The following is a 24,505-nucleotide window of genomic DNA, read 5'->3' on the forward strand; positions in this document are numbered from 1 at the left end:
TTGAAAAAAGTGTTCATTACTGACATCCCTCGAGATTTCCCACAAGTCTTTCACCTCTTTTGTTTCTTTTGCCAATTCCAAAATTTCTGATAGTTTCCCTTTCTATGTTGTTTTGTCTCTTTCCAACCTTAGTACTGAAGTCCCCCATAACTCATAATAATGGTGTAGTGAATTTTCTGTTCATCTATAAGTCTCTCAAATTTGGTGTACATTTCTTCAACTTCAGAACAGTAACATCGTTCTGAAGTTGTTCTTTACTTCTTAGAAATCCTGAGTAGTAGCAGTAGCCTTGACGCCCTTGGTAATGTACTTTTGAATTCCAAAATCTTGTTTTTATATCTTTATGGACCAGAAAGCCAACTTTATCGTTCTTTTCACTGTTTCCATTGGTGTACAGCAGATTTGCACTTGATAAACTTATAAGTGATTCTTTCTTCTTGTTTCAGCCAAGCCGATGACATTCCGATTCACATTTTCTAATTCCTCTTCTAGTTCTAATATCCTATCTTCACCGATGAGCGATCTTGCATTGTAACAGGCCAAGTTCAGTTTCCTTGCATGGCAGCCTGGTCATACCCTGAGATTCTTAGCACTCTTAGCTTTCACTCTGATCCTCTCGCTACCGTAAGAGGGAGAGTGAAAGCCACTGACGATTGAGGGCCATTTATTTCATCATGTGCTGGAGGATTTTGTCTTTTCCTCTTCACACTGACCAGACATCTTGAGGAGAACCGCTCTACATGTTCATTGCCACTAAAGTGACGTAATAGGCCTTACCATCGAGAAAGTGTGCACGAGTGGATTTTAAGGAGGCAGGCCAACTGGACTTCTCCTAACTCTTCTAAAATAGAAAGATATTGGATCCATCAGTGTTTTAGACTTAGACTGAGTGTCTGATAACACACAGAATGCCTCTTCCCCTCTAAGCCCTGTTTCTGGTGATAACACTCATAAAATAGACAGCTTTAGCTGTATTACAATTTTGAAATCTCAGATTTTGTATATGGCATAGCAGCTCATATTGACCAACTTTACAACTGTTTCATCTGTGTCTTGTCACTAGAGGTCATCTGCTGACCATGCTAGCTAGGTGGGTAAAGTGCCTGCCTGGCAACCCAAAGGTCGTGAGTTCGAATCCCACCTCGTGCTTGGATCAGAGTAGAAAATGCAAGAACCTTGGGAGGTGCAATATGGCCACAGAAGCCGATGTGCCAACAACTAACAAAAAAAAAAAAAAAAAAAAAAGAAGCCATCTACTATATGATGAGGGACCCGGTTAGTCCTGAAACAGTCTGTCATAGCAGTCTCATCTTTTAAACAAATAGCAATTAACCTTTTGGTGAAGCCATTTGTTTGAAAGTAGTGCAATACCAAGAAAATTCATTGCAAAGGAAAGTTTGTTCTGCTGTAAGAATTAAGACCATTGCATTATCTTTGCAGTTTAAATCCTGCTGGTTGCATTTTTGCAACCAGCAGGATTTAAATAGATGAAAGGATAAGTCAGTTCTGCAAACACCATATAAAGAGAGTAAACACCCTTTTTTGCATGGATTCTTGTAATCATTGATACATATGCCAGCTTGTTTTCTTATTTCTGGATTGCAAAATGTTGATTTTTTGTAAAATATGCCAGACTTTAAAAGATTCTGGACAACTAAATTTGCTGCATTACTTAACTGCTCATTTCCAGTGCATAGTGATGTGGAGATAGAGAAATCAGAACTGAAACCAAAACATCAACACAAGAGATGCGGCTCATTTTGAACACCAACACAGAAGTTGTAATGAATTTTTCATAGATGCACATCTCCATTTGACAAATAATCAGTGATGCAGATCAAAACTGAAGATCTGACTGGAGGAATTCTAAATTCACATGAGTGTAATTCTAATAGATACTTTTAAATTTTTATTAGGCACATTAGCATATATGCATAATACATCTATTGTTGTCACCATGCCCATCCGTCCATAATCACTTAACTCCTAATAGTGGATAGAATTTCATGAAATTTTATATTTGTTTCTTTTAGAAATGTTTGTTGAAACATCCAAAATTTCATGAAAATTGGATGAATAGAAATCTGAAAATTATTATTTCTTGGTCTTTCCATCTACCAGCATGTAATACCTCAATTCCCAATAGATGGATTTTCATGAAATTTTTTATTTAGCTCTCTTAGACAGACTTATCATGGCATCCAAAATTTCGTTAAAATTGAACCAGCAGAAATCTGCCAATTGTGTGTTGCCATGTTCTTGTTGAAAAGGCAAAGTGGCAGATGCATGGAAACAAAATTTTCTGTGTGCATGTAAGAGTCATTGCTTTTTACTCACTTTTTTTTTTTTTTTTTTTTTTGTTGTAAATCATGAATTATTACTATTTCTTAACTCACCTGAAATGTAACACATTTCCTTTCACAGATTTAATTTTTATATGTACAAATTTTATAGTTTTTTTTTTTTTTTTTTTTTTTTGTGGTGATGATTTTGCCAAACATTAGTTCTATAAGATGTATGAAACTATTTCACATGTAAATATGATTGTAATGAATACTGTAGTATGCTTAATATGCGCCTGTAAGGAACTTTCTCCTTTTTTCAGACAGCCAATTCAGTTGGCTCCTCCAGACAATCCCAATGCATTTCTTCAGTATGCTGCCTGGGGCCCTAAAGGAAACCAACTGGTATATGAAACATTGTGTTTATTTAATAGAGCTATTTATTAAGTTATAGATTTAGGCATACATTGATGATATCTTCTTTGAATACTATGAAATGATATAATGTACTTGGTTTTTTTTTTTTTTTTGGCACATTTGAACATTCACAAAAATGGACAGTCGGACTTTCGAGGCAGCTGATTTAATGATTAAAGTAAATTATTTAGGATGAAGTTTTACATCACACTGCATTACATTGGATAATATAAACTAACTGGTGTTTACTTGGCAAAACATTCTAAGTGCTGTTCACTTCCTCTAGTGGCATAACTACTGGCATGTTTGCTGGACTACAATTAACAAGCAAAACAATTATTATTTTTTTTTTTTCTTTTTACTTGTAAGGAGTTATTAATTTGCCAGTAAGGAGTTATTAATTTGCTACTAATGAGAAAGCATGTCAGATAGCATTTATGAAAATACTAATTAGTTTATATTAATTTTCAAATTACAGTCTAATATGATGTAGTACAAGTTTTTATTCCTGAATTCAACATTTTTTTCAGAACCTTTATTTTAAATGAAAAATTAAAAGTTGTAGGAAGCATATATATATATATATATATATATATATAGCATACAAATGTTGCTATTGTTGTTAATTTAAACATAGTAGTGCAACACTTCTGTTTGAAAGAGATGGTTCCCTGTATTTTGCACAAGGTGGAAAATCCTTGAGGCAGTCTTGATTGTGAAAAATTTAGACTTTGCTTATGTCTAAATTTCTTACAAAATAATACATAGAAATTAGTCAATTTTGGAATTAATATATTACTAAGTATCCAAGCAGAGTGCTGGAACTGCCCCAATAAACCTGTCACTACCATTACTTCAAATATCAAATTCTTTCCTACTATATCAGATGCCATGCCTCCTCCTAGCTTTTGATAATAGTGTGTCAAAGTATGCCATGGACAAAAATTATCAGAAGATAATAAAGCCACATCTGGTTGAGGCTACCTCACAGCACTCCAAAAGCCAAGGTTCAATGTTGTCTTTCTTTCACAAGGCCCATGGGCTATTCAAATGGAAACAACAACATTACATGATCAAACATGCACTGGTTCTTTAGGACTGTTTGATCAAATGAAGGTGATCAGTTGTTTCAAGTGAAACACTTGATTTTCTTCAAATAGCATGTGGGGACCATGCAATGAATTGTACACAAGTTTTTTAATGGCACTTTGATTTTTAAATGGATAGGGAATGTGTTTAAAGTGATACTTGATCTGGATGGGCCTGCCTTTGATCAAATGACAACATTGTGTCTCAAGTGCAAATTTTTTTATAATATAACTAAAGATTGACTGTTTATGAAATTTCCGAAGAAACTTGTATCATTATCAGATGATGTCATTCCACTTTAACAAAAACTTTTGATGTAAGGTGCATTTATGCAAAAACAGAGGAATGGAGTGAACACCGACAGCATGACTTCCAATTTGTTTTGAATGCATGACTAATGATGAAACATTTCAAAAGCATTTCATAACTGGAAATGAAATGTGGGTTTCTTTATATGATCTGGAAACCAGCAAACAGCAGTCATTCCAGTGGAAGACTTCTTTTATAATCCACACACACACACACACACACTCTGACCCAAAAAAGCACAGCTAGTATTCAGCAAAATGAAGGCATGTTGTTAGTATTGCTATTAGTTACACATTGAATATGCTCCAGAGGGACAAACAATTAATAAAGAGTTCTATTTTGAAGTTCTGGAATGCCTTCATGATGTGATTTGAAGAAAGACTGAGAGAACGGAACTCGAAAGACTGGTGTGGTCTTGTCATAGTAATGTGCTATTGTATTTGTTGCTATTTATACAGTGTTTTTTCCAAAATGTAGAATTTCTGAAGTTCAGCAGTTCCTAATTCCCAAGATGTGGCTCTGTGTGACTTTTTTCGTTTTATAGACTGAAAAATAAATCAAAAGGTTGTTGATTTCACAAAGTTTAAAACAATAAAAAGTAATATGATATGGCTCATATTTCAGTGATTTCAAAATTATTTCTCAAAAGTGCATCATCCAAGAGTGGAAAATCACTAAATAAATCACTTTCAAAAGTGGGATCAAGTCACCCACCCCATAAGTATGCTTATTGTCACTATGTTGTAACAATCTGGATACTTTTTGAAAAAAAACTCGCACTTTCATTCTCTTTGTCCATAAGCATTTAACCTTGCCTTCTAGCAGTCAGTTTTGAAGATGAAATAAAATCATACCTGGATTTTTTATTGGAATAAGATAAAATTATATAATAATTTTTATTGTAAAATATTCATTAAGAACTTGCATGCAACTTAATATCTCCTTATTTCATTTTTTCCCAAAAATTGATCACTTTATATGAGAAATTATATGAAATATTATGTATATAATATATCTATATTTATATGTGCCTCTGACAATGGTGGACTTATGAAGTACTTTATACTGTGTGTATCACTGTTACAAAAAAACATGAAACCTTCAGTTACTCCCAAAACATTATTTTAAACTAGAGAAAAACCAATGATATCCTTGAATTTAGTACACAAAATGCATATAAGAAACAGTTAAATATAAATATGAACTTTTTTGTTACTCATTGTTATGAAACTAGAGAGATCTTTTATTTATGGCAGATGTGGCATAAGCATTTCTTCTTTGCATCAGTCTGCTATTTTAATTCTTATACTAATAGGCATTTTTATTCACCTGATATATACAGAAGTTTTACTAAAATATTCTTGCATTATTTGATTGTGATAAAATGTACTCATCATTAAATGCTCTCTGTCACAGGGCATGTCTTTCACAGCCAGAAATCAGTTATATGTTCATGTCCTCCTGTCCTGAACACTTTCCTTCAACCCACAATATCACTCACCTCTGTCAAGTCATACGGTGCAACACTGTGTATAACGTATATACAAGGTATTTTCTGATCAAAGCCATAAATAATTCTAAAGTTAAAAGCAATCGAATACTTTATCTGTTATTAAAGACAGAGCAACTTTCAAGCTAATTTTATTTCAGATAATTCTTATTACTGATTAGGTGTGGTAAAAACCACACCTAATCTGATTCACATGACCCTGCAAGGTTGCAGGGGTGATATCATCTTAGCATGGCCTATGTATATTTGTAGATGGGATTTATTTAGTAAAGATGTAATCCACTTGGACAGAGGTCGCGTATGGGTCTTTGCTATGGATGTTTCTATGATTTGTAAAACCTAATGAGAGGCTTTAGGGTTTCAGGAAAGTGCTAAATGGTGGAAAGGGAAGTCAAATAAACTGCATTTGTAATCAATCAGCATAGAAACAAGAAAGTAACCATCCCCACTTGACTATTCCTTTTGCAAATTCTTCTTTCCAAAAGTGTTCCTTCATCCTCCCCCCCACTGGCTCCTCCATCAGTGCCTCAGGATTCTGAAAGTTTTTCACTCCACAACGTGTAGTTTAGCCCATAGAGTAAGAGTGCAGTTGCACATACCCTTTGAATGGACCACGGTTCAAGCCTGTGACTGCTAAATATGCTTAACATAAAGTATTCGTGATTTATTGTAAACTGCTCTGACGTAGTGTCCATGCAAGAGTATAAACAAGAACATATAATACACAACAAACTGTATAAACTAGATTGCCATTTTAACTAGCAAACTATGGCTTGAATAGCTAATACATGAAAAAAAGTCCTGGGAAGAACAAGAAGAGGATTCCAACAGTAGCATGGTCATTCAGTCTTCATCTCCAAAAAACAATAGTACATTAGAGATGCAAACCTACCTTTGTTAACCTCTTCTCCGAATAGGCCTCTGGGGTTGGGTATGTTCGTGATATAATTTTAAGTATTTTTCACCAACCGTATGTTGAAATGACAAAATAAAACGAAAGCCGAAATTTTGATAACTTTATAATTAAGCTTACAATAAATTACTATTTACAGTGGATATAAAACAAATAAAATATCATAAAATACAATAAAATATGCAATAAAATATACCAGGTTAAAAGCGATAAAATATCTGAAGCTTTCGAAGACTCCGCCTTCTTTCTCAACAGTACGCTTTTTTACTTTACAGTGCAACTTTAAATACCCGCAGGTTCACGGCACATGTCATGTGCACTGTTCTCGTGCATGTCGGAACCGGAAGTGGCTCGGGAACGCATCAGGTGGAATCGTTCATCCCCTCTAAGGATCACTGCCTCAAAGAGGGGATGAATACGCATACCCCTATCTCTATTAATATTGTTCTCAATGGAACTAATCCGCAAGCTCTCGAGCCACTTGCGGTCCCAAAACCTATGCCCCCATAACTGCTTCATCCGGGGAGATATGGTGCTACTTCTCCCAAAAGTGTTTGGCCACGGCGGATTTTCCGTAGTCCGCATTCCTTATCGCCTTTGTGTGCTCCCCCAGACGATCCTTGAGATGCTGCTTTGTTTCCCCCACATAACATTCCCCACAATCCGGGCATTTAATGCTATAGATGACCCCCACTTGTATTTTCGTTTGAAATGGGATCTTTCACCCGTGACACTACTGTGTGCAGTTTCCGACCTGGAAGCTGCACACATCGCGTCTGGTAGTTTCGTAATACCCGAGATATACGTTCAGTTACCTTTGTTCATTTCAGGAGTAATCAGTGAGAAAACTATTGCTTGTAGACTACTTGCCATGATTTATTTCATCAAATTTCTTCATATATAATCTTATGATAAATTTAAAAGTTTTAATCCCCTGAAGAAGGTCAATAAGTTAGGTAAATTTCAGTTGATTTTATTAAACTTTTATTTGCATTTTTTTTTTTTCACGTTCTGTTCTTTCTATCCATTAATTTAGTTTGCACATTATATATGCATTCAGTAAGCACATTATATATGCATTCAGTAAGCATATTTTCTCAGTTCTGTTTTGAACTGTATAAATTAGTTTTTTTTCTTTTAACAGGTTTATGTGTATGGCTATAATGTTTTCTATCTCTCCCATGTCAATGATACACACCATGCCATTACAACAACTGGTTCTAAGGATACAATATATAATGGAATTCCTGATTGGCTATATGAAGGTAGTTCATTTCTTTCTGCTTATTCATTAATATATTTTGTATTATTTAGGAATAAGAATTTTTTAAAATAAATATTTCTATTCAAATGTCTGTTTCTGCTGCAGAATTGGTTTTATCATAGTGAAACCAGTATGATAAATCCAGTATATAATTTAGCATATATAATATTGTTGTTATTTGGTTTTTTAGGAGCATTAGCAACTAAGGCCATATTGCTCCGGGGATATACGGTGGTCATTCCCTGACCTTTCCACATCCTCCGTATTTGCTGGTCATGGGCTTGAACCCCGATCTAATCAAGAAGCGTGTGCTATGCACTGCCACTTCTGCCCACCTGGCTACAGAGGTGCCATATATAATATGGAACCACTAAGTGAATTACTATCAATAGAACATTTATGCTGTTGAACATTGATGTATAGATAAATGTAAATCTGAACTTTAAAAATATTTATTTGAGAACCACTTGTTCCATAATTGACAACTGCTGTCTGTTTGACTATTGGAGAAGCTATTGCAGTTTAGAGATGAACTTTAAGTGATCTCAAAAGGAAATTTCCATTAAAGCTTCATTTGGGAAGAAGACCCCCAGAGAGGGTCACAGTTAGTGATCGGCATAATCAAATGATTAAATAATCAAAATATATATATATAAAGAAGAGATTGACTGAGGGACTAAAGACATTGCAGGACTTCAGATGTAATTTGGATAACGTCAGTTTGAATTCCTCCACTGTTATTTCTTTACTTTTGTTGTTTTTGATTTCATAATCAAGTGGTTTGCATAATTGATTATGGAAATGCTATAATCAATTATTTTAGTTATAACTTTCAATTATGCCCTCCAGTAGTCATAACATGCAGTACTTTGATTTCATCAGATGTATATTGCTGTTTTACACCAGACATTTCCAACCCGTGTTCTACATGCTGGTGTGTCATTAAAAATTCAAGGTGTGTCACAAAAATTTAGCACATTATGCCGCTGGCATCAAGTTTTGCTGATGTATTTAATGCATTTAATTTCTATTTGAATTCAGTCAGCCTAGCTCAATATAGAGCACCATTGAATATAATTTAAAGCAGCTAATTCTGAAGAGAGCTGGCTACAGGTCTAGTGAGGCTTGGAATAGTGCTGGTATTTATTTTTTTTAATTTCTAATTTCTAGTTTTGTACTGTATAATATATATACTAAGTCAAAAGATTGTGCAAGAGATGAAGATATCTTTGTCTGCCTATCTGCTGTTGGGCTCCAGATTGAACAATTGTGCTGTGTCCATCAATATTCAGAAGCCTTCCTGTAATATTGCTGAATATTTCTTGTAATATTACAATTTAAAATTTTAGTAATTAAAGGTTAAAATAAATAAAAAATCATAAAAGAGTTTTGGTATCCATAAAGATACCATTTAATGCATTTAAAAAAGGTCAACAGATACTGAAATACAATCAGCATTGAATATACATCATGAGATAGTGAAGGGAGAGACAGGTGTGCCACATGAAGATTGGTTGAGACTTAGTACATCAGGAAAGGAAAAAGGTTGGAACCATTACTTTATGCATTGCACTGTCATCATTTTTAAATACTGGTTAACCTGCTTATTTTTCCAGCCTTTATACACACACACACACACACACACACACACACACACACACACACACACACACACACACACACACACACACACACACACATACTGCCCTCGCTTGTGGATCAGAAAACACAGTGGCGAATTTAAAGCAGCTAATTCTGAAGAGAGCTGGCTACAGGTCTAGTGAGGCTTGAAATAGTGCTGGTATTTATTTTTTTTAATTTCTAATTTCTAGTTTTGTACTGTATAATATATATACTAAGTCAAAAGATTGTGCAAGAGATGAAGATATCTTTGTCTGCCTATCTGCTGTTGGGCTCCAGATTGAACAATTGTGCTGTGTCCATCAATATTCAGAAGCCTTCCTGTAATATTGCTGAATATTTCTTGTAATATTACAATTTAAAATTTTAGTAATTAAAGGTTAAAATAAATAAAAAATCATAAAAGAGTTTTGGTATCCATAAAGATACCATTTAATGCATTTAAAAAAGGTCAACAGATACTGAAATACAATCAGCATTGAATATACATCATGAGATAGTGAAGGGAGAGACAGGTGTGCCACATGAAGATTGGTTGAGACTTAGTACATCAGGAAAGGAAAAAGGTTGGAACCATTACTTTATGCATTGCACTGTCATCATTTTTAAATACTGGTTAACCTGCTTATTTTTCCAGCCTTTATACACACACACACACACACACACACACACACACCTATACACATACTGCCCTCGCTTGTGGATCAGAAAACACAGTGGCGGATCCCACAGGAGGTAGTTGTTATCAGTGAGTGTATTATCAGAAAAACAGGAAATATGTGAAAAAAGGATTGGTGGAATAGGACCAGGGTATGTCTTGTCAGGGGAAAAAGTAATGTTGTTGTAGATTAGATATCATCATTTAAGGGCAAAAGAGGTGATATATTGTTGTATACAGTGGCACTAATGATATTAAGAATGGATGATCTGAGGATTACTTAACTAAGTATGCGGCAGTGTTGGGAAATGTTGCTGATTAAATTTGAAAGGGTCTACAATCCTGCCCAGACACAATAGGAAGGAGTACATGTTGAGACCTTGTCAGTTAATTCGGCCCTGGAGAGATGTGTTTGCTCATGGGGTAGAATTTTTTATAGCATAGTATGTGCTAGTTAACAGGAGAGACTGTTTTCACAAGGATGGGATACATTTAAATAGAAGGGATGCAAGAATATTCACTGATGCTATTGAGGCAGTGTTAGATTGGTCAGAAAACTGATAGCTTGCGGGGATATATGGACTAACAGATTAACTAGAGCTGTAGGCAGAAGTGAAATAAATTTTATGAATTTGAAGTACTGATTAAGTTATCAAATGCAGGCATTGTGGAGATATCAGAGATAGCACTCTGACATAAGGAAAGCAGAATTTGAATATGGTGTATAGCAAGGACAGACAGGATAGGAGGAGGTTATGCTCTTAGTTAAGAAGCATGTTAAATCCAAGGCAGTGCATCCAGTTGACATGGGTAGCCAGTGCAATGTTGAGTCAGTTTGGTGTGATACAAGCACTGGGAAAGCAAAAATGAGAATAGGAGTGTGTTATAGGCTGTCTAATGAGTACAACCCACACTATCCAGAGAAATAGAGTGAGCCAGTAAATCAGAAAGGCTTATAATGAAGAATGCTAACTTTTCAGAAATTGACTGGAACTTGTTGGTTGGTCACTCACGCTCTCTGTATCTTCCCTGCTGTTCCAACATAGGGTTGGGTCAGGTGAATCAAAGCCTTCCATCTTTTTCTATCTTCCCAAATCTTATATATTCTGTCATTCTCTCCCACTCAATTCCCTTCATTTCCACATCGTCCCTAATCTGATATCTCCATCTTTTCCAGGGTCTTCCTCAGCCTCTTCTTGTCCATTTTCATCTCAAACATTTTTCTTGGTATTCTGTTTGAGTTCATTCTCTTCATGTGTCTAAACCGTCAAAAACGTGATACAGCCATCTTTTCCCTCAAACTGTCTATTCCTAAATTCATTCTAATGTCAATATTTATAATTTTGTCTCTTCTAGTTTTAGCTAGCATAGTCTTTAACACCTTCATTTCCATTGCTTGGATTCTGCTGGTATCCTGTTTATTCATCCTCCATGTCTCAGCAGCATATGTCAAAATAGGGACAAAATATGCCCTATTTATCAGCTTTTATACTTCATTGGAAATTCCCTAGCCCATAACAGGCTGTTAATGTTACAGAATAAACTCTGACTAGCAGCTATTCTCCTTATTGTTTCCATATCTAGGCTGCCATCCTTTGTTGTTACACTCCTTGGGTACTTAAAATTGACCATCACTTCCAACATTTCATTCCCTAATTTTATCCCTTTTACACTTACTTTTCCCCTCTGTCCATCACCATATCAGTGAGTATGGTGTAAAGATAAGTTGCCAAAATAAGCAAAGATTGATGCATGTACGAGTGTGGGTTTGCTGCCAGTGCTTGTCGAGTTTCAAGACTGTTGATTCCAAGATAGGGTGTAGTCTTGTACCCTTGCAGTGATTCAAGGCTTTTGGACAGCATGATATGTTCAACGATTCTAGCCAAAGGCAGAATCAACAGTCTTAACTTGACAAGCACTGGCAGAAAACCCACATTCGTCCGTGCACCAACAATGAATGCCAATCTAGTGAATAATGTTCAATCGCACAGCCATGTGCATATTAGAGCACGTGCAAATCACTTGGTATTTATTTTATACATCTTTTGCTGAAGAAGGGGTTCATTTACCCTGAAAGTTCCATACTTAGTTATTAAAAATTTCGTCACTTGATATGCTGTATTGTTACTCTTTAATCATGGAATCCAGTACCACAGGTCCATTTGCCTCGAAGTGTTACTTATTTTTAATCCATTCCATAAGCACAGATCTATCAGCTTTGGGCCTTCTTCATTTCTTTGTCCATATCCGTAAGCTCCAACAACACTCTCCAACCCTATTCTTTCTCTCCTTACCCGTGCATTTAAATCTTCCATAATTACCAACTTTTCCTAGGGTGACACTTTCCAACTGCTTCTCAAATCCAATCTTCTCGCTGTCTTCTTCTGCTTGTTGGGTAGCATAAACTTACACTAGTCAAATTTGTCCCTTCACATTCAAATGTGAGTCTCATTATTCGTTCGCTAATTCCTTCCACTTTAATTCTTGCATTTATCTCCTTGCTCACAATTATACCTACTCCATTCCTGATTTGTCTTCTGCACCTCTCCAATATAATGTAAATCCTTCTCTCATACGCTTCTTTCACTCTTTCTTGCACTTAGTCTCACCCAAATGTCCAGTTTCCTTTCCTTTATTATATCAGTTAACTTGTTCATCTTGCCTGTTAAAGATAGTATATTCAGTGTTCCAATTTGCAGTCCAGTGTCCAAGCTATGTCATTTTCCATTATTTTCAGTCCAGTTTGACTTTTCTGGTTTTTTTTTGTAGCACTTTTTATCCATTGCTGGCTTGCTGGGCCTATCACAGCTTCTCCAAAGCCCCGTTAGCTAATACAAAAATGCACTGTTACCACTTCACGGGCTCACAATAGCCTTAGATGCTGATGCTCCATAAAAATCCTAATAACCAACTAACCAACCACCTCACATGTCCATTTGACTCGGACGTGGGGTTGGATTTTGTGAGGCACTCGCACACTAACAAGACTTTTCTGAATTTATCGGAGACTGTTTTCTACAGCAGCAATTCTTTATGCATTAAGAATTTGCAGATAAAAGAACCACTAGGTGGCAGTGATCAGTGTGCTGATGTGGGATTTACTTAAAGACATAACTACTATCGAGGGTAAAGGGAATGGCTTTTGCTTTTGTAAGGGTGATTATCCCTTTGTATAAGGCAATGGTTAGACCACATCTTGAGTACTGCATACAGGTCTGGAGGCCTCATTTTAGGAAGGATGTAGAGTTGCTTCAGAGTGTACAGAGAAGGGTGAGAAGATTGGTGAAGGGAACAAAGGAGTGCTCTTACCAAGAAAGGCTTAAGTTCTAAAAATTGCAGTGGCTGTAGACTAGGCACCTGCAAGGTGATCTGATTGAGGTGTATAAAGCCTTGAATGGGTTGAGCATGCTGAGTTCTGATGGGATTCTTCCGCTTGCTCAGATTATGAACCTGAGGGGACATAAATTCAAATTGAGGAAAGACAGTTGTAGAATAGATGTGCAAAAATTTGCCTTTAGCTAGCAGATGGTTAATTGCAGGAACAAACTTCCATCTGTCATTGTGGAAGTTGATAGCTAAAATAAATTCAAGGAGGGACTGGACAAATTTTTAGAGGGAATGGATGTATGAAATTGTTTTTTTTTTTGGCTGATGCTACATAAGCTCATGTTCTTGCTTTCTTGCATCACATGCCTCCATTTCTACTACTACAGGGTCTCAGACAGTTTTTAAATTCTATACAGTGAAATCATCTGATGATGTTAGCAGCAGCAAATTCTAAATGTGAGGCATTCAGGGATAGAAGCTGCTAGCCTTTCCATAGCCACTGAGAAAACCATTTCAGGCTTAAGTGGATTTCAGATGAACCAATGAGATGAGATGAACTTGTGGCAGAGAAGAAAAATGCATGGGGTGTACAGGGTTGTTAAAATTAAAGTATCCCCATGTAGATGGCTCTGGAATGAGTTCTAAGGCTTGTACTGAAGAGAAAGTTGGACAACAGGTACAATAAAGAATGTGCTCGCCATTTATTGGAAAAAAAAATTAGTTACAAAATTTGTCGCTGTATGGCATGTAACTATCTTAATCTTAATTACGATTATGCAAATAACGTAAGTTATTTGCATAATTGTAAGTTATTGTCACAGCGCCAGTACTCAGCTCTACTGTACTGTATAAAAGCAAAGCAATCTCTTCAAAATCATACAGTAGATGTTTGCCTGCACTACAATAGCAATGCCAACAACGTTGCAGGAAAAGGCGCTATTAGTGAAGCTGTACTATCAGAACAGCAATAATGTAGCTGCGGCTATCAGAGAATTCTGGAGTCAGAAGTGCAATCATTTTGCTGTCCGCAAAATGATTGCGAAATTTGGAGTGACAGGACATCTTGGTGTTTGACCAGGTAGAAGTCGAAAATGAGAAGACTCCTCTCGTGTTGAAGATGTGGCTACGGCTGTCGTGGATTTATCAAGTCGATCTCCATGTGGTAGTGCAAGTATGCCAGCTGTTTCTCGTGAAATGGACATGCTGTATTCCACTGTAAGGCTAGTAATGCATCAGGTATTGCGATACTATCCTTACAAGCGGCACATGCTACAGCAGCTAAAGCATGGTGATGCAGATATTTGTTTCACTTACGCGCTTCAGTTTCTGGCATGAATGACAGCAGATATCACTTGGCCATGGAACATCCTTTGGAGTGATGAAGCCCACTTCTGTTTAAATAAATACGCACAACTGTCACATTTGGGAAACAGAAAACACTCAAGTTATCCAAGAGGTCCGGTGGCATTCTCAAAAAGTGACAGTGTGGTGTGGATTTACAGCCATATTCATGATTAGGCCAAATTTTTTTGAACAGGTAACACCGACTGGACCCCACACCTGTTCCATCACTGGACAACGATATTATGAAATGTCGGCAAATTTCACTATAACAGAGCTGCAACAACGTGAGTGCCTTCAGGATACCATATTCATGCAAGATCATGCACCACCCCACATCCACCGTTGTGTCCAAAGATTGCTAAGGCAACACTTTACAGATGAACGGTTTATCAGTTGTTGTTTTCAAACACCTTGGCCACCCTGATCACCAGACCTCACCCCATTTGACTTCTGGTTGTGGGGTTTTTTGAAGAACCAGGTGTATCGGTAAGGATGTCAAACTCTGGCAGATCTGAAGGACAGTATTAGACGTCATGTGCTGGCTATTCCAGTTGACATGTTATTTCTGCTGTAGAAAATGCTGTTCTTCGAATGGAAACTGTTGTTGACCAAAATGGAGGACACATTGAACAATTGTAGTGCTGTTCAAATTATTTGTATTGCCACAGTGGCATATAGTGACAAAATGTGACAAATTTTGTAACTATTGTATTTCCCCATGTATAAGATGCACCTTGATTTTGGGGCCCAAAATTTGAAAAAAAATGTATTACATAAAGTTATTGAACTCAAGTTTTATTCATCATAAAATTCATACAACTCATCACTTTCAAAACTCCCATCCATTAGCTTGTCCTCGTCTGTGTCTGATGACGAATCACTGTCTTCATATATTTGAAATGCCACACTTCTTAAATGACTTGACAGCAATCTCAATCTTGATATTATCCCAGGATCTTTTCACCCAGGTACAAACTTCTCTTATAGTTGGTTTTTTCACTCTTCCTGCTGGTGTCAAATTGTCCCCAGAAGACTTCATCCATTGGTTCCATTCGTCTCTCATGTCAGCTTTGAAGGGTTTGTTAATGCTGACATCAAGTGGTTGGAGCTGGGATGTCATGGTATGACGGCAAGTTTTGTTTTTTGCTCTGCAGCAATCTTCTTTGTATTTTTTGTTATGTGTGCCCTGAACTGATCAAGCACCAATAGGGCAGGTTTGCGTAAGAGCCCACCAGGTCTCCTGCTCCAAACTTTCTCAGACCAGATCTTCATTCCATCCTGATCCATCCAACCCTTGTCATGAACGTGGACAATCACTCCTTGAGGAATGTCTTCTTTTGGCATCGTTTTGCATTTGAAAATCAGCATAGGAGGCAGCTTGGTTCTGTCGGCACAACAGTGTCTGGAGACTGGGCACCTGCAAGGTGATCTGATTTTTATGTTTAAGTTTTGAATGGATTGAGCAAGCTCAGTGCTAATGGCATTCTTCTTGCTTTGACTACACACACACACACACACACACGAGAAAACAAAATCACCCCGGGGGCTCACATCTGGTGAGTATGGGCTTGGCACACCCAGGGTCCTGAGCTGGATATCATCATTCTTCTTTTTCTTGGTGATTCTCTTTTGACTCTCTCTCTCTCTCTTTTGGGGTAATTCGGTAATTTTTTTTTTTTTTGGCTGGTGCTGCATAAGCCTCAGGCTTCCTTGCACCATATAGCTAATAATAATAATAATAATAATAATAATAATAATAATAAATGCAAATTGAGGAATATGGTTTAAGGGCAGATGTGTGTGTAGGTTTGCCTTCAGCCAGCAGGTGGTTGATTGTAGGAACAAACCATTATCTCTTATTGTAGAGTGGATACTTTGAAGAAATTTAAACTAAACTTATTGGGGACGGGGATGGACAGGTGATGTGGGAAGGTTTTTTAATAATAACATACAGTGCTTGAATCAAAAAAATATCTCTGCAGAAATTCCTTATGCTTGAATCCTGAATTTAATAATGCAGTTATGGGTATTCTCCAGTAGTCTTTGAATCAGAGTTTGAAAAGTAGACTCAACATTGAGAATACTGTATGAAATCATGTTTTTTTTTGATTATTAGTACTTATGCCTGAATAACAGGATACCACCTTTTTAATTAAATGAATTAATTCTTAATTTAATAATTTCACTTTATTAAATAAGGGTGCTTTTTTTTGTATACTTTGCATAGAAAATGATGCTAAATACTTACAGCATGTTCTTACTTTAATTAAATTAAGTTTTTAATTAATTCCAAAGTCAGACAAATTTTATAGCACATTACTATTTTGAAAAGGCAAAAAAAAAAACAATAGGAGGAAATAAGCATCACTTAACATGGTCAAAATGGAGTAAAGAGGAGAGGACAGTGTTTACTCTAATTATGTGTCATCTGTATAGGCAAGTTGATGCATATCATCAATGTACATTTCAAGGCAGTTGTATGTTTTATTATCTTTGTTTTTATTTGCATAAAGTGGTTTTCTAATGATAAATATGTAGATAACAATACCACAATGGCAGTGCAAATTCACTGGATAGCATTTATGTGTATGGACAGTTTTAATCAAAATCACAATGTTCACCTATAACAAAAATGATATTAAACATGCTTATTATCCTACTTTGGATACTGGTTAGGAGATGAAGACAGAAATTGGTACCTCAAGTATACTGAATATCTTGATATCACATTATGTACACCTTGCTGAATGAAGAAAGGAGAGCATGCTGTTTGCTATTGCCATGATATGGTGTGAACTAACCAGTTAGACTACTTCTGTTTCTGTCTTAAAACAATTTCAGGTTTTTTGTTTGTTTTTTTTTTTTTTTTAGGAGCAGCAAAAATAAAATAGAATATCCAAATGTTGTTTCTGCAATGAAGACATCTCACATGGAGAAGTCCTTCCTACTTTTTCACCACCAACTGATTGGAAAGAATTTGCAATTCCTGATGAACAAAAAGGTGATTGAGTTTTGGAAGGTCCAGGTTAAAATCCACAGTGTAACAAAGAACCCAATGTGATTGAATAACTAGTAGCTTGCGATTTAAATCTGTCAAAGCAATGGTAGAATACAACTTTTGGAAAGTTTCAAGAAAAGGATTTTTTATGTGATTGTACAAGAACTTCCATATTTAAGAAGATAAATAATTGTTGATGTTTTATGGTGCGCAGGATTCCCTCTTATGTGTATGTGTGTGCACAGATATGAATGGACTGATGGAAAAATTGGGATTTAAACACAAAGCTGAAAAATGGCAAATATTCAATCATTCATCTGAAAAAGTTTGAAGAGAGTTTTAGTACATGTTGCAAACACAAAACACCCAGTAGTTGTAGCCCATTCTTTGGAATTAAAACAACTTTTAAGAGTGTTTCAAATATTGAATGGAATCAGATATAATGAATGTAGTTTTCAGTCATTTAAAGGTCATGCAATTTGACATGGAATGCTGGGTGGATATAACAAGTAATGCTATTTCTCTGCAGCTTGTGGTATATTTGATCAACTGACCAGCACTATTTGTCATGGGATTGGCCAGAGCGAGAAGAGTTTGTCCTTGTAATGTCAGTGTGCCATTAATGAATCCTTACTCGGTACGTTTTCCTTCACTTCATATAAAGCTGGACTTAATGAAAAATTTTGTGAAGACAAACATTGGTGGTTTCAACTGTTTAAAAGAAGAGGTTAGTTTAAAAATAGCATGGTGCCAAAAACAAAGAATATTTGTTGGATCACAAAGTAGAAAACTATTGCATGATGATAGTTTTGAACAAAACTAAACTAGTTATGGCAGTCTTAAATCCTCTGTTCACTGATTTTTAGGTAATAAAAAAAGAAGAAAACTATAACTGATGGAAGAACTGTTGCTTTGCTATAAAAATTTAAGCTGTAGTTGTCTCTTAAAACTTTGGTGCTGTTAATGATGAACAAGGTGAAAGATTCTAGTAGGATATAAGTATAATAGAACAGTCTATGAAAGAAGATGAGTCCAGCCATGATGTTTAGCTGTTGTTGGTTTTTGCAAAGAGGAAACAAAATCATACAGAATATTAAAAAATATATATATTTTTTTAGTTATTTTTTTATCCTAATATATTTTTACATAATGAGTGTAACAATGTGATGTTTTATTAATGAATAAAAGTTTATTTCTTTTAAATAATGTTATTATTTCAAATTGGATAATAAATATGTGTATACGTATGCCTTGTGTAATAATAATAAAAAAAAAAAAAATAGAAAAAGTTGTACTACAACTTTTTGCCTTTCATTTTCATGACCAGTATTGCTTTTGTAGTTAAAGGTAGCTTATTTTATAAGCTACCTTTTGCCAAAAGGGGGAAAAATTGTGTAATAAAGAGTTTATTATATTTGCTACTTTATGAAAAAATAGCTTACTTCTTTTCTAATGGTGCATGTATTGACCAATCAGTTTCTGCAATATAAGAAACCACTTTAGATCAATAATTTTATGTTAGTATAAAAAAGGTTATGTCATCAGTAGGTAGTGACAACTTTTTTTTTTATGTCTAAGAAAGTTTTTGTGATCATTTTACAACAACTCAGTGATAGCTACTTGATTACTACATTATTATATCAGATTTGTTGGATTATGGATATATATTAATTTTATGACTTCTATTTTATATAACTTAATATTGTCTGGAAAAAAAATGTGGTTGATTTTAATTTGTAGAGGAGATTCTATCCAGCAACAATGCCATTTGGTGGTCTGATGACGGCACTCATTTATGTTATGCATCCTTCAATGATACAGAAGTAGGAACATATTACTTTAGTTTTTATGGCCCTTATGATGGCCCTAATGCTAAAGACAGTGTGTACCCTAAACTAAGAAGATTAAAGTACCCAAAGGTAAGAATATATTTTGAACCTTTTTTTTTTTTGTAATAAGGATGTGCAATAAGCATTACATCTTATGTATTAATTCCATAATAATATATTTTAAATTCAGCTTCATTAAGTATTACCAAAGTAGTTAAACAAAAATTGGCCAAATTAAAATTGATTCTCAAAGTTTCATCTGTAATGTTCCTTTCTTTCTCATACCATAACCACTTTGCTACCTTGTTGGTAACATAAAGAACAATATGCTTCAGTGTCCTTCCACACCATGTCTTTTGGCAAGAGTACAGTACACCACTCCCTGAGAAACAGGCTAACTGATAATAGAATATACATGATTTACAGACACAATTAGTGTCTGTAAATTAGAATGTTCTATAACTTTCAATAAAATTAAATTAGATCCGAAATTTTTTTTTTATGTAAATCATCAAAAGAGTTTAATCGTTACTTTTATATTCTGTGTGATTATTCTTTTAAGAATGGCTTCCCCCTAAATCACTAGGTACAATATAGTGAAACCTCATAGCCTTAGGCAAAAAAACAAAAAAACCTCTCCTATCCTTGTTAATCCAATGTTTTGTTTTTGGTCCTGTATCTGCTGTTTATCAAATGCATTGCATAATGAGAACAGAACCTGTAATTAAGAAAATATCATTTAGCTTTGTAGCTTATGCCAGATATTGACAACCAGTTTTCAGGCCACAGAGGTCATGAGATAATTGAATTAATAGCCACATATATCATGAGCTTCAGTTCTTTAGGGCCGACCGGGCTAGCCGAGTGGGTAAAGTACCTGCCCGGCAACCCAAAGGTCACGGGTTCGATTCCCGCCTCGGGCTTGGATCAAAGTACTGAAAAAACCTTGGGAGGTGCAATATGGTCACAGAAGCCGATGCGCCAACAACTACCAAATCAAAAAAAAAAAAAAATCAGTTCTTGAGATGCCGATGTACAGAGTGAAAGACAAACTGAAGAGTAAAGATGAATTGTTAACTCCACTGAGGAAGCTGCTAAAACAAGTTAGCATTACCAATTAGCAAAAAAGGTACAGTATGATGATTTCAAAAATCAACCATACATGGAAAAGTCTATAGTGAATGTCCCACCACAAAATATTTGCTGATGCTGATGATGAGTTACTATGTTGTTGAAAGCATTAGTACAGGTAACACATCTTGGTGAACTGTGCAAACAGCTGTTTTTATTGTTTAATGTATGATCTCAGTATTCACTAAAAAGGCCTCTGTGGTCAAGAAGCAGCATCAATTATGGATGATCTCAGTATTGTACTTAATAGCTTTCATGTTTGGGGACATCATACTAGTATGATGTCCCCATAGTATGGTGTCTATACGGACATAGCTATCATTATAGCTTTCATGTTTGGGGACACCATACTAGTGTTCTATTTTAACTCATAAGCTACCGTAGGTAGCTTATGAGTTAAAATAGAACACTGATAGACACTGAATGAATTTTTTACACATTTTAAAATATATTTTGCTGGTCAGGTCACCAGAAAGTTTGATGTGATAGCACAGGTATGAAATTTTTAAATTACCCTAATATGGAGAATTTTTAACTGACTTAATTGTGATACTGTAGTGAAATTTTCATGATTTCCAAGGTCACTATAACATAGTTACATTATATTAGCAAGGGCATATGATGCAAGCTTATTAGCTATCAGCCCATCAGCCAAAAAAAAAAAAAAAAAACAATAACATACAGACCCTTCTCATTTCACCCATCCACTCACTCCAAATGTTTGTCTACTTCTACCTTGAAGCTGTTTAAGCTATCAACTTCTACAACAAATGGAAGTTTGTTCCAGCAATCAACCACTCGCTGGCTAAAGGCAAACTTCCGCACATCTATCCTACAACTGTCTTTCCTCAATTTGAATTTATGCCTTCTCAGGCAATTATTCTGAGCAAGAGGAAGAATGCCATCAGCATTGAGTCCTCTCAAACCATCCAAGGCTTTATACACCTTGATCAGATAACCTTGCGGGTGCCTAGTCTCCAAACACTGTAATTTGCAAAACGTAAGCCTTTCTTTGTAAGAGCAACCCTTTGTTCCATTCACTAATCTTGTTGTTCTTCTCTGTACTCGTTCCAACAGCTCTACATCCTTCTTAAAATGAGGCCCCCAGACCTGTATGCAGTATTCAAGGTGTGGCCTGACCATTGCCTTATACAAGGGAATAATCACCTCATTACCCCTGCTAGAAAAATTCTTGTATATCATTGACAAGACACCATGAGCTACTCTTGCAGACTGTCTGCACTGCTCAGAAAACTTCATATCTGACTACACAATTACCCTCAGGTCCTTTTCACTCTCTACCACTGTCAGTGTAGTACCACACAGTTGATACGTTACTCTGGGGTTACTGCATCCCATATGCAGTACTTTACATTTGTCAATATTAAACTTCATTTGCCACCTCTCAGTCCATCTGCTCAACTTTTCTAGATCCTGTTGCAGCAGCGGACTGTCATTAGTGTCATTAACAACCCTGCCAACCATTGTAAAACTTGGACATTAAGTGTGATATACTTGAAAACTTGGACATTAAGTGTGATATACCATCATTAATATCATTGATGAATACAGAAAACAACAATGGACCCAACACTGAACCCTAGGGGACTCCACTAATAACATTAGTCCACAAAGAGCAGTGTCCATTGATTACCACTCTCTGTCTTCTCCCACTCAACCATCCCCTTATCCATAGCAGCAATTTTCCTCCAATGCCACACTGCTCCAATTTGTGCAGCAGTCTTCCATGTGCAACAGTAACGAAAGCCTCTCTAAGATCCAAATATATGATATCAAAATTATTCTTTGCATCCAGTTCCTTTTTGACTACATCATAGTATCCAGTCAAATTGGTCAGACAAGATTTCTGTTAACAAACCCTTGCTGTGTCCGAGCTATAACTGCTGAAGTCTTGTCTTGATAATCCTGCAATGCTTCTTTAACCAGTGCCTCCATTCATTTTCTTGGAGCAGAAGTTAAACTAACAGGTCTGTAATTACCTGTCTCCCCTTGATCCTCCTTTGTGGATTGGGGTCACATTTTCACATCTACAGTTCATGGATACCTCCCCTGAGTGGAAGAAAGCTTTCATAATTATGGCTTGTTTACTTCCATGGCTGCCTCCTTTAATATAACTGGATAGATTCGATCCACTCCAGTTGCCTTTCTTATGTTTATCTTCAATGATTTCTCCTCCACTTTACTCTCAGTTATTACAAGATTATCTAGCTTACTGCCAGAGTTTAATACATCTAAGGCATTCCCCTCCCTGAACAACTCCTCATGTGTGAATGTAGATGCAAAATATTCATTTAGTTTGTTAGCTATCTGAGCAGGATCATCAACAGTTGGTTGAACCATCAATCTCAAGTGGATCAAACTGATTCATCCTCTTCCTTCTAGAGTTTAGATAAGTAAAGAACTCTTTGCTGTTTTTTTTTTGCATCATTTTCCAAAGATTTCTCGTAATCTGCCTTTGCCTGCCTAACCTCCTTTGTGACTTGGTTACAGACCAGTTTATATCTATCATAGGCTTCTGTGTCACCTTTTAATTTATGTATCCTGTGGATTGTTTTTCTCTGCCACATGTCTAATTAGTTCATCTGACATCCATTTAGGCCTAAATCTTGAACAATATTTCTTAGTTGGTATGAAACGCCTAGTAGCTTCCAAGATTAATTCTTTGAATGCTTCCCATTTTGAACTTGCTGTTGGTAACATCATCATTTGGTCCCACCATATAGAATTTAAATACTGTCTCAGACCACTGTAATCATCTTTATGAAAGCAAAAACCTTTCCTTTACCCTTGATTGTAGTTACCTCTTTGAGTAAATCCCACTTCAGCAAACTGTGATCACTGCCACCTGGTTGTACCTTTATCAGCAGATTCTTAATGCATGAAGAATCACTACTGATAATCAGATCAAGAGTATTATTCCCTCTATTTGCCTCCTGAATATGCTTATCCAATAAATCCACAAAAGCCTTGCTAGTGTGCGAGTGACCAACCCACAAATTCCAGTCAATCTCTGGGAAATTAAAATCCCCCAATATAAGACACTCTGATTTACTGGCCCACTCTGTTTATCTGCACAATTGCTCATTATACTCATCAGATTTATTATGGCTATAACACACACCTACTCTCATTATTCCTTTCCCAGCGCTTATGTCACACCAAATATCTCACTGTATTATCAAATTAATAATGAAATAATGATTTTAGATGTCAACTGTTGCTTTTTTATTTACAATCGTGAATGAATGTTTAAACATTGACTTTCAAATGGTATAATCAAATGCACAACTGTTTCTCTAAACTCAGTTGTATCTTTAGAAAAGAAAATTTTAAATCTTTGCATGAATATATTTTATTCATGTCACTAATTTCATTACTTGCCTTTAAAAATATCCACATTATTGTCACATTGTCTTATATCTTTGATATCTTATATCTCCATGATATCTTTGGAGCATTAAGTAAATTTTTGTTTTTGCAGTTGGTTATATTTTTAACAACTAGTTTGCCTAGTGTAAACTGGCTGGGTAACAATACTATGTTATATTCTGAATAATGTGTGTTATGAATATTGAAATAGCAATAGTTTGATCTAAAGAGACATTGATCATGAGACTGATCATTTGTTGCACTTTAAAACTATGCTTGCCCTTTAGTGGAGTGTTTTTTTATGGGGTAGATATTTGGTAATATTATTTGAATGAAAATTCTGTCTTTTTTTTCCAAAAGAAAGGGAAAGAGAGAGGAAGAATTCTGATTCTAGAGTTCTTTT

At 35.7% G+C, this 24,505-nt stretch overlaps 1 protein-coding gene across 2 annotated transcripts in view; it reads left to right on the plus strand.

Annotated features, from left to right (window-relative positions):
* Positions 1 to 24,505, plus strand: part of LOC150076411 (inactive dipeptidyl peptidase 10-like) — a 1,373,013-nt gene that overhangs the window by 1,173,491 nt on the left and 175,017 nt on the right. For both annotated transcript variants that reach the window (XM_090387020.1, XM_090387021.1), the window contains exons 7-9: positions 2,606 to 2,687; positions 7,665 to 7,785; positions 19,493 to 19,671. In XM_090387020.1, coding sequence (XP_090243146.1) covers positions 2,606 to 2,687; positions 7,665 to 7,785; positions 19,493 to 19,671 — 382 coding nt within the window. The remainder of the gene's footprint in view (positions 1 to 2,605; positions 2,688 to 7,664; positions 7,786 to 19,492; positions 19,672 to 24,505) is intronic.

Source organism: Mastigoproctus giganteus, chromosome 13 (genome assembly GCF_048544385.1).
Source record: "Mastigoproctus giganteus isolate SK-2022 chromosome 13, ASM4854438v1, whole genome shotgun sequence".
Taxonomy (NCBI): Eukaryota; Metazoa; Arthropoda; class Arachnida; order Uropygi; family Thelyphonidae; genus Mastigoproctus; species Mastigoproctus giganteus.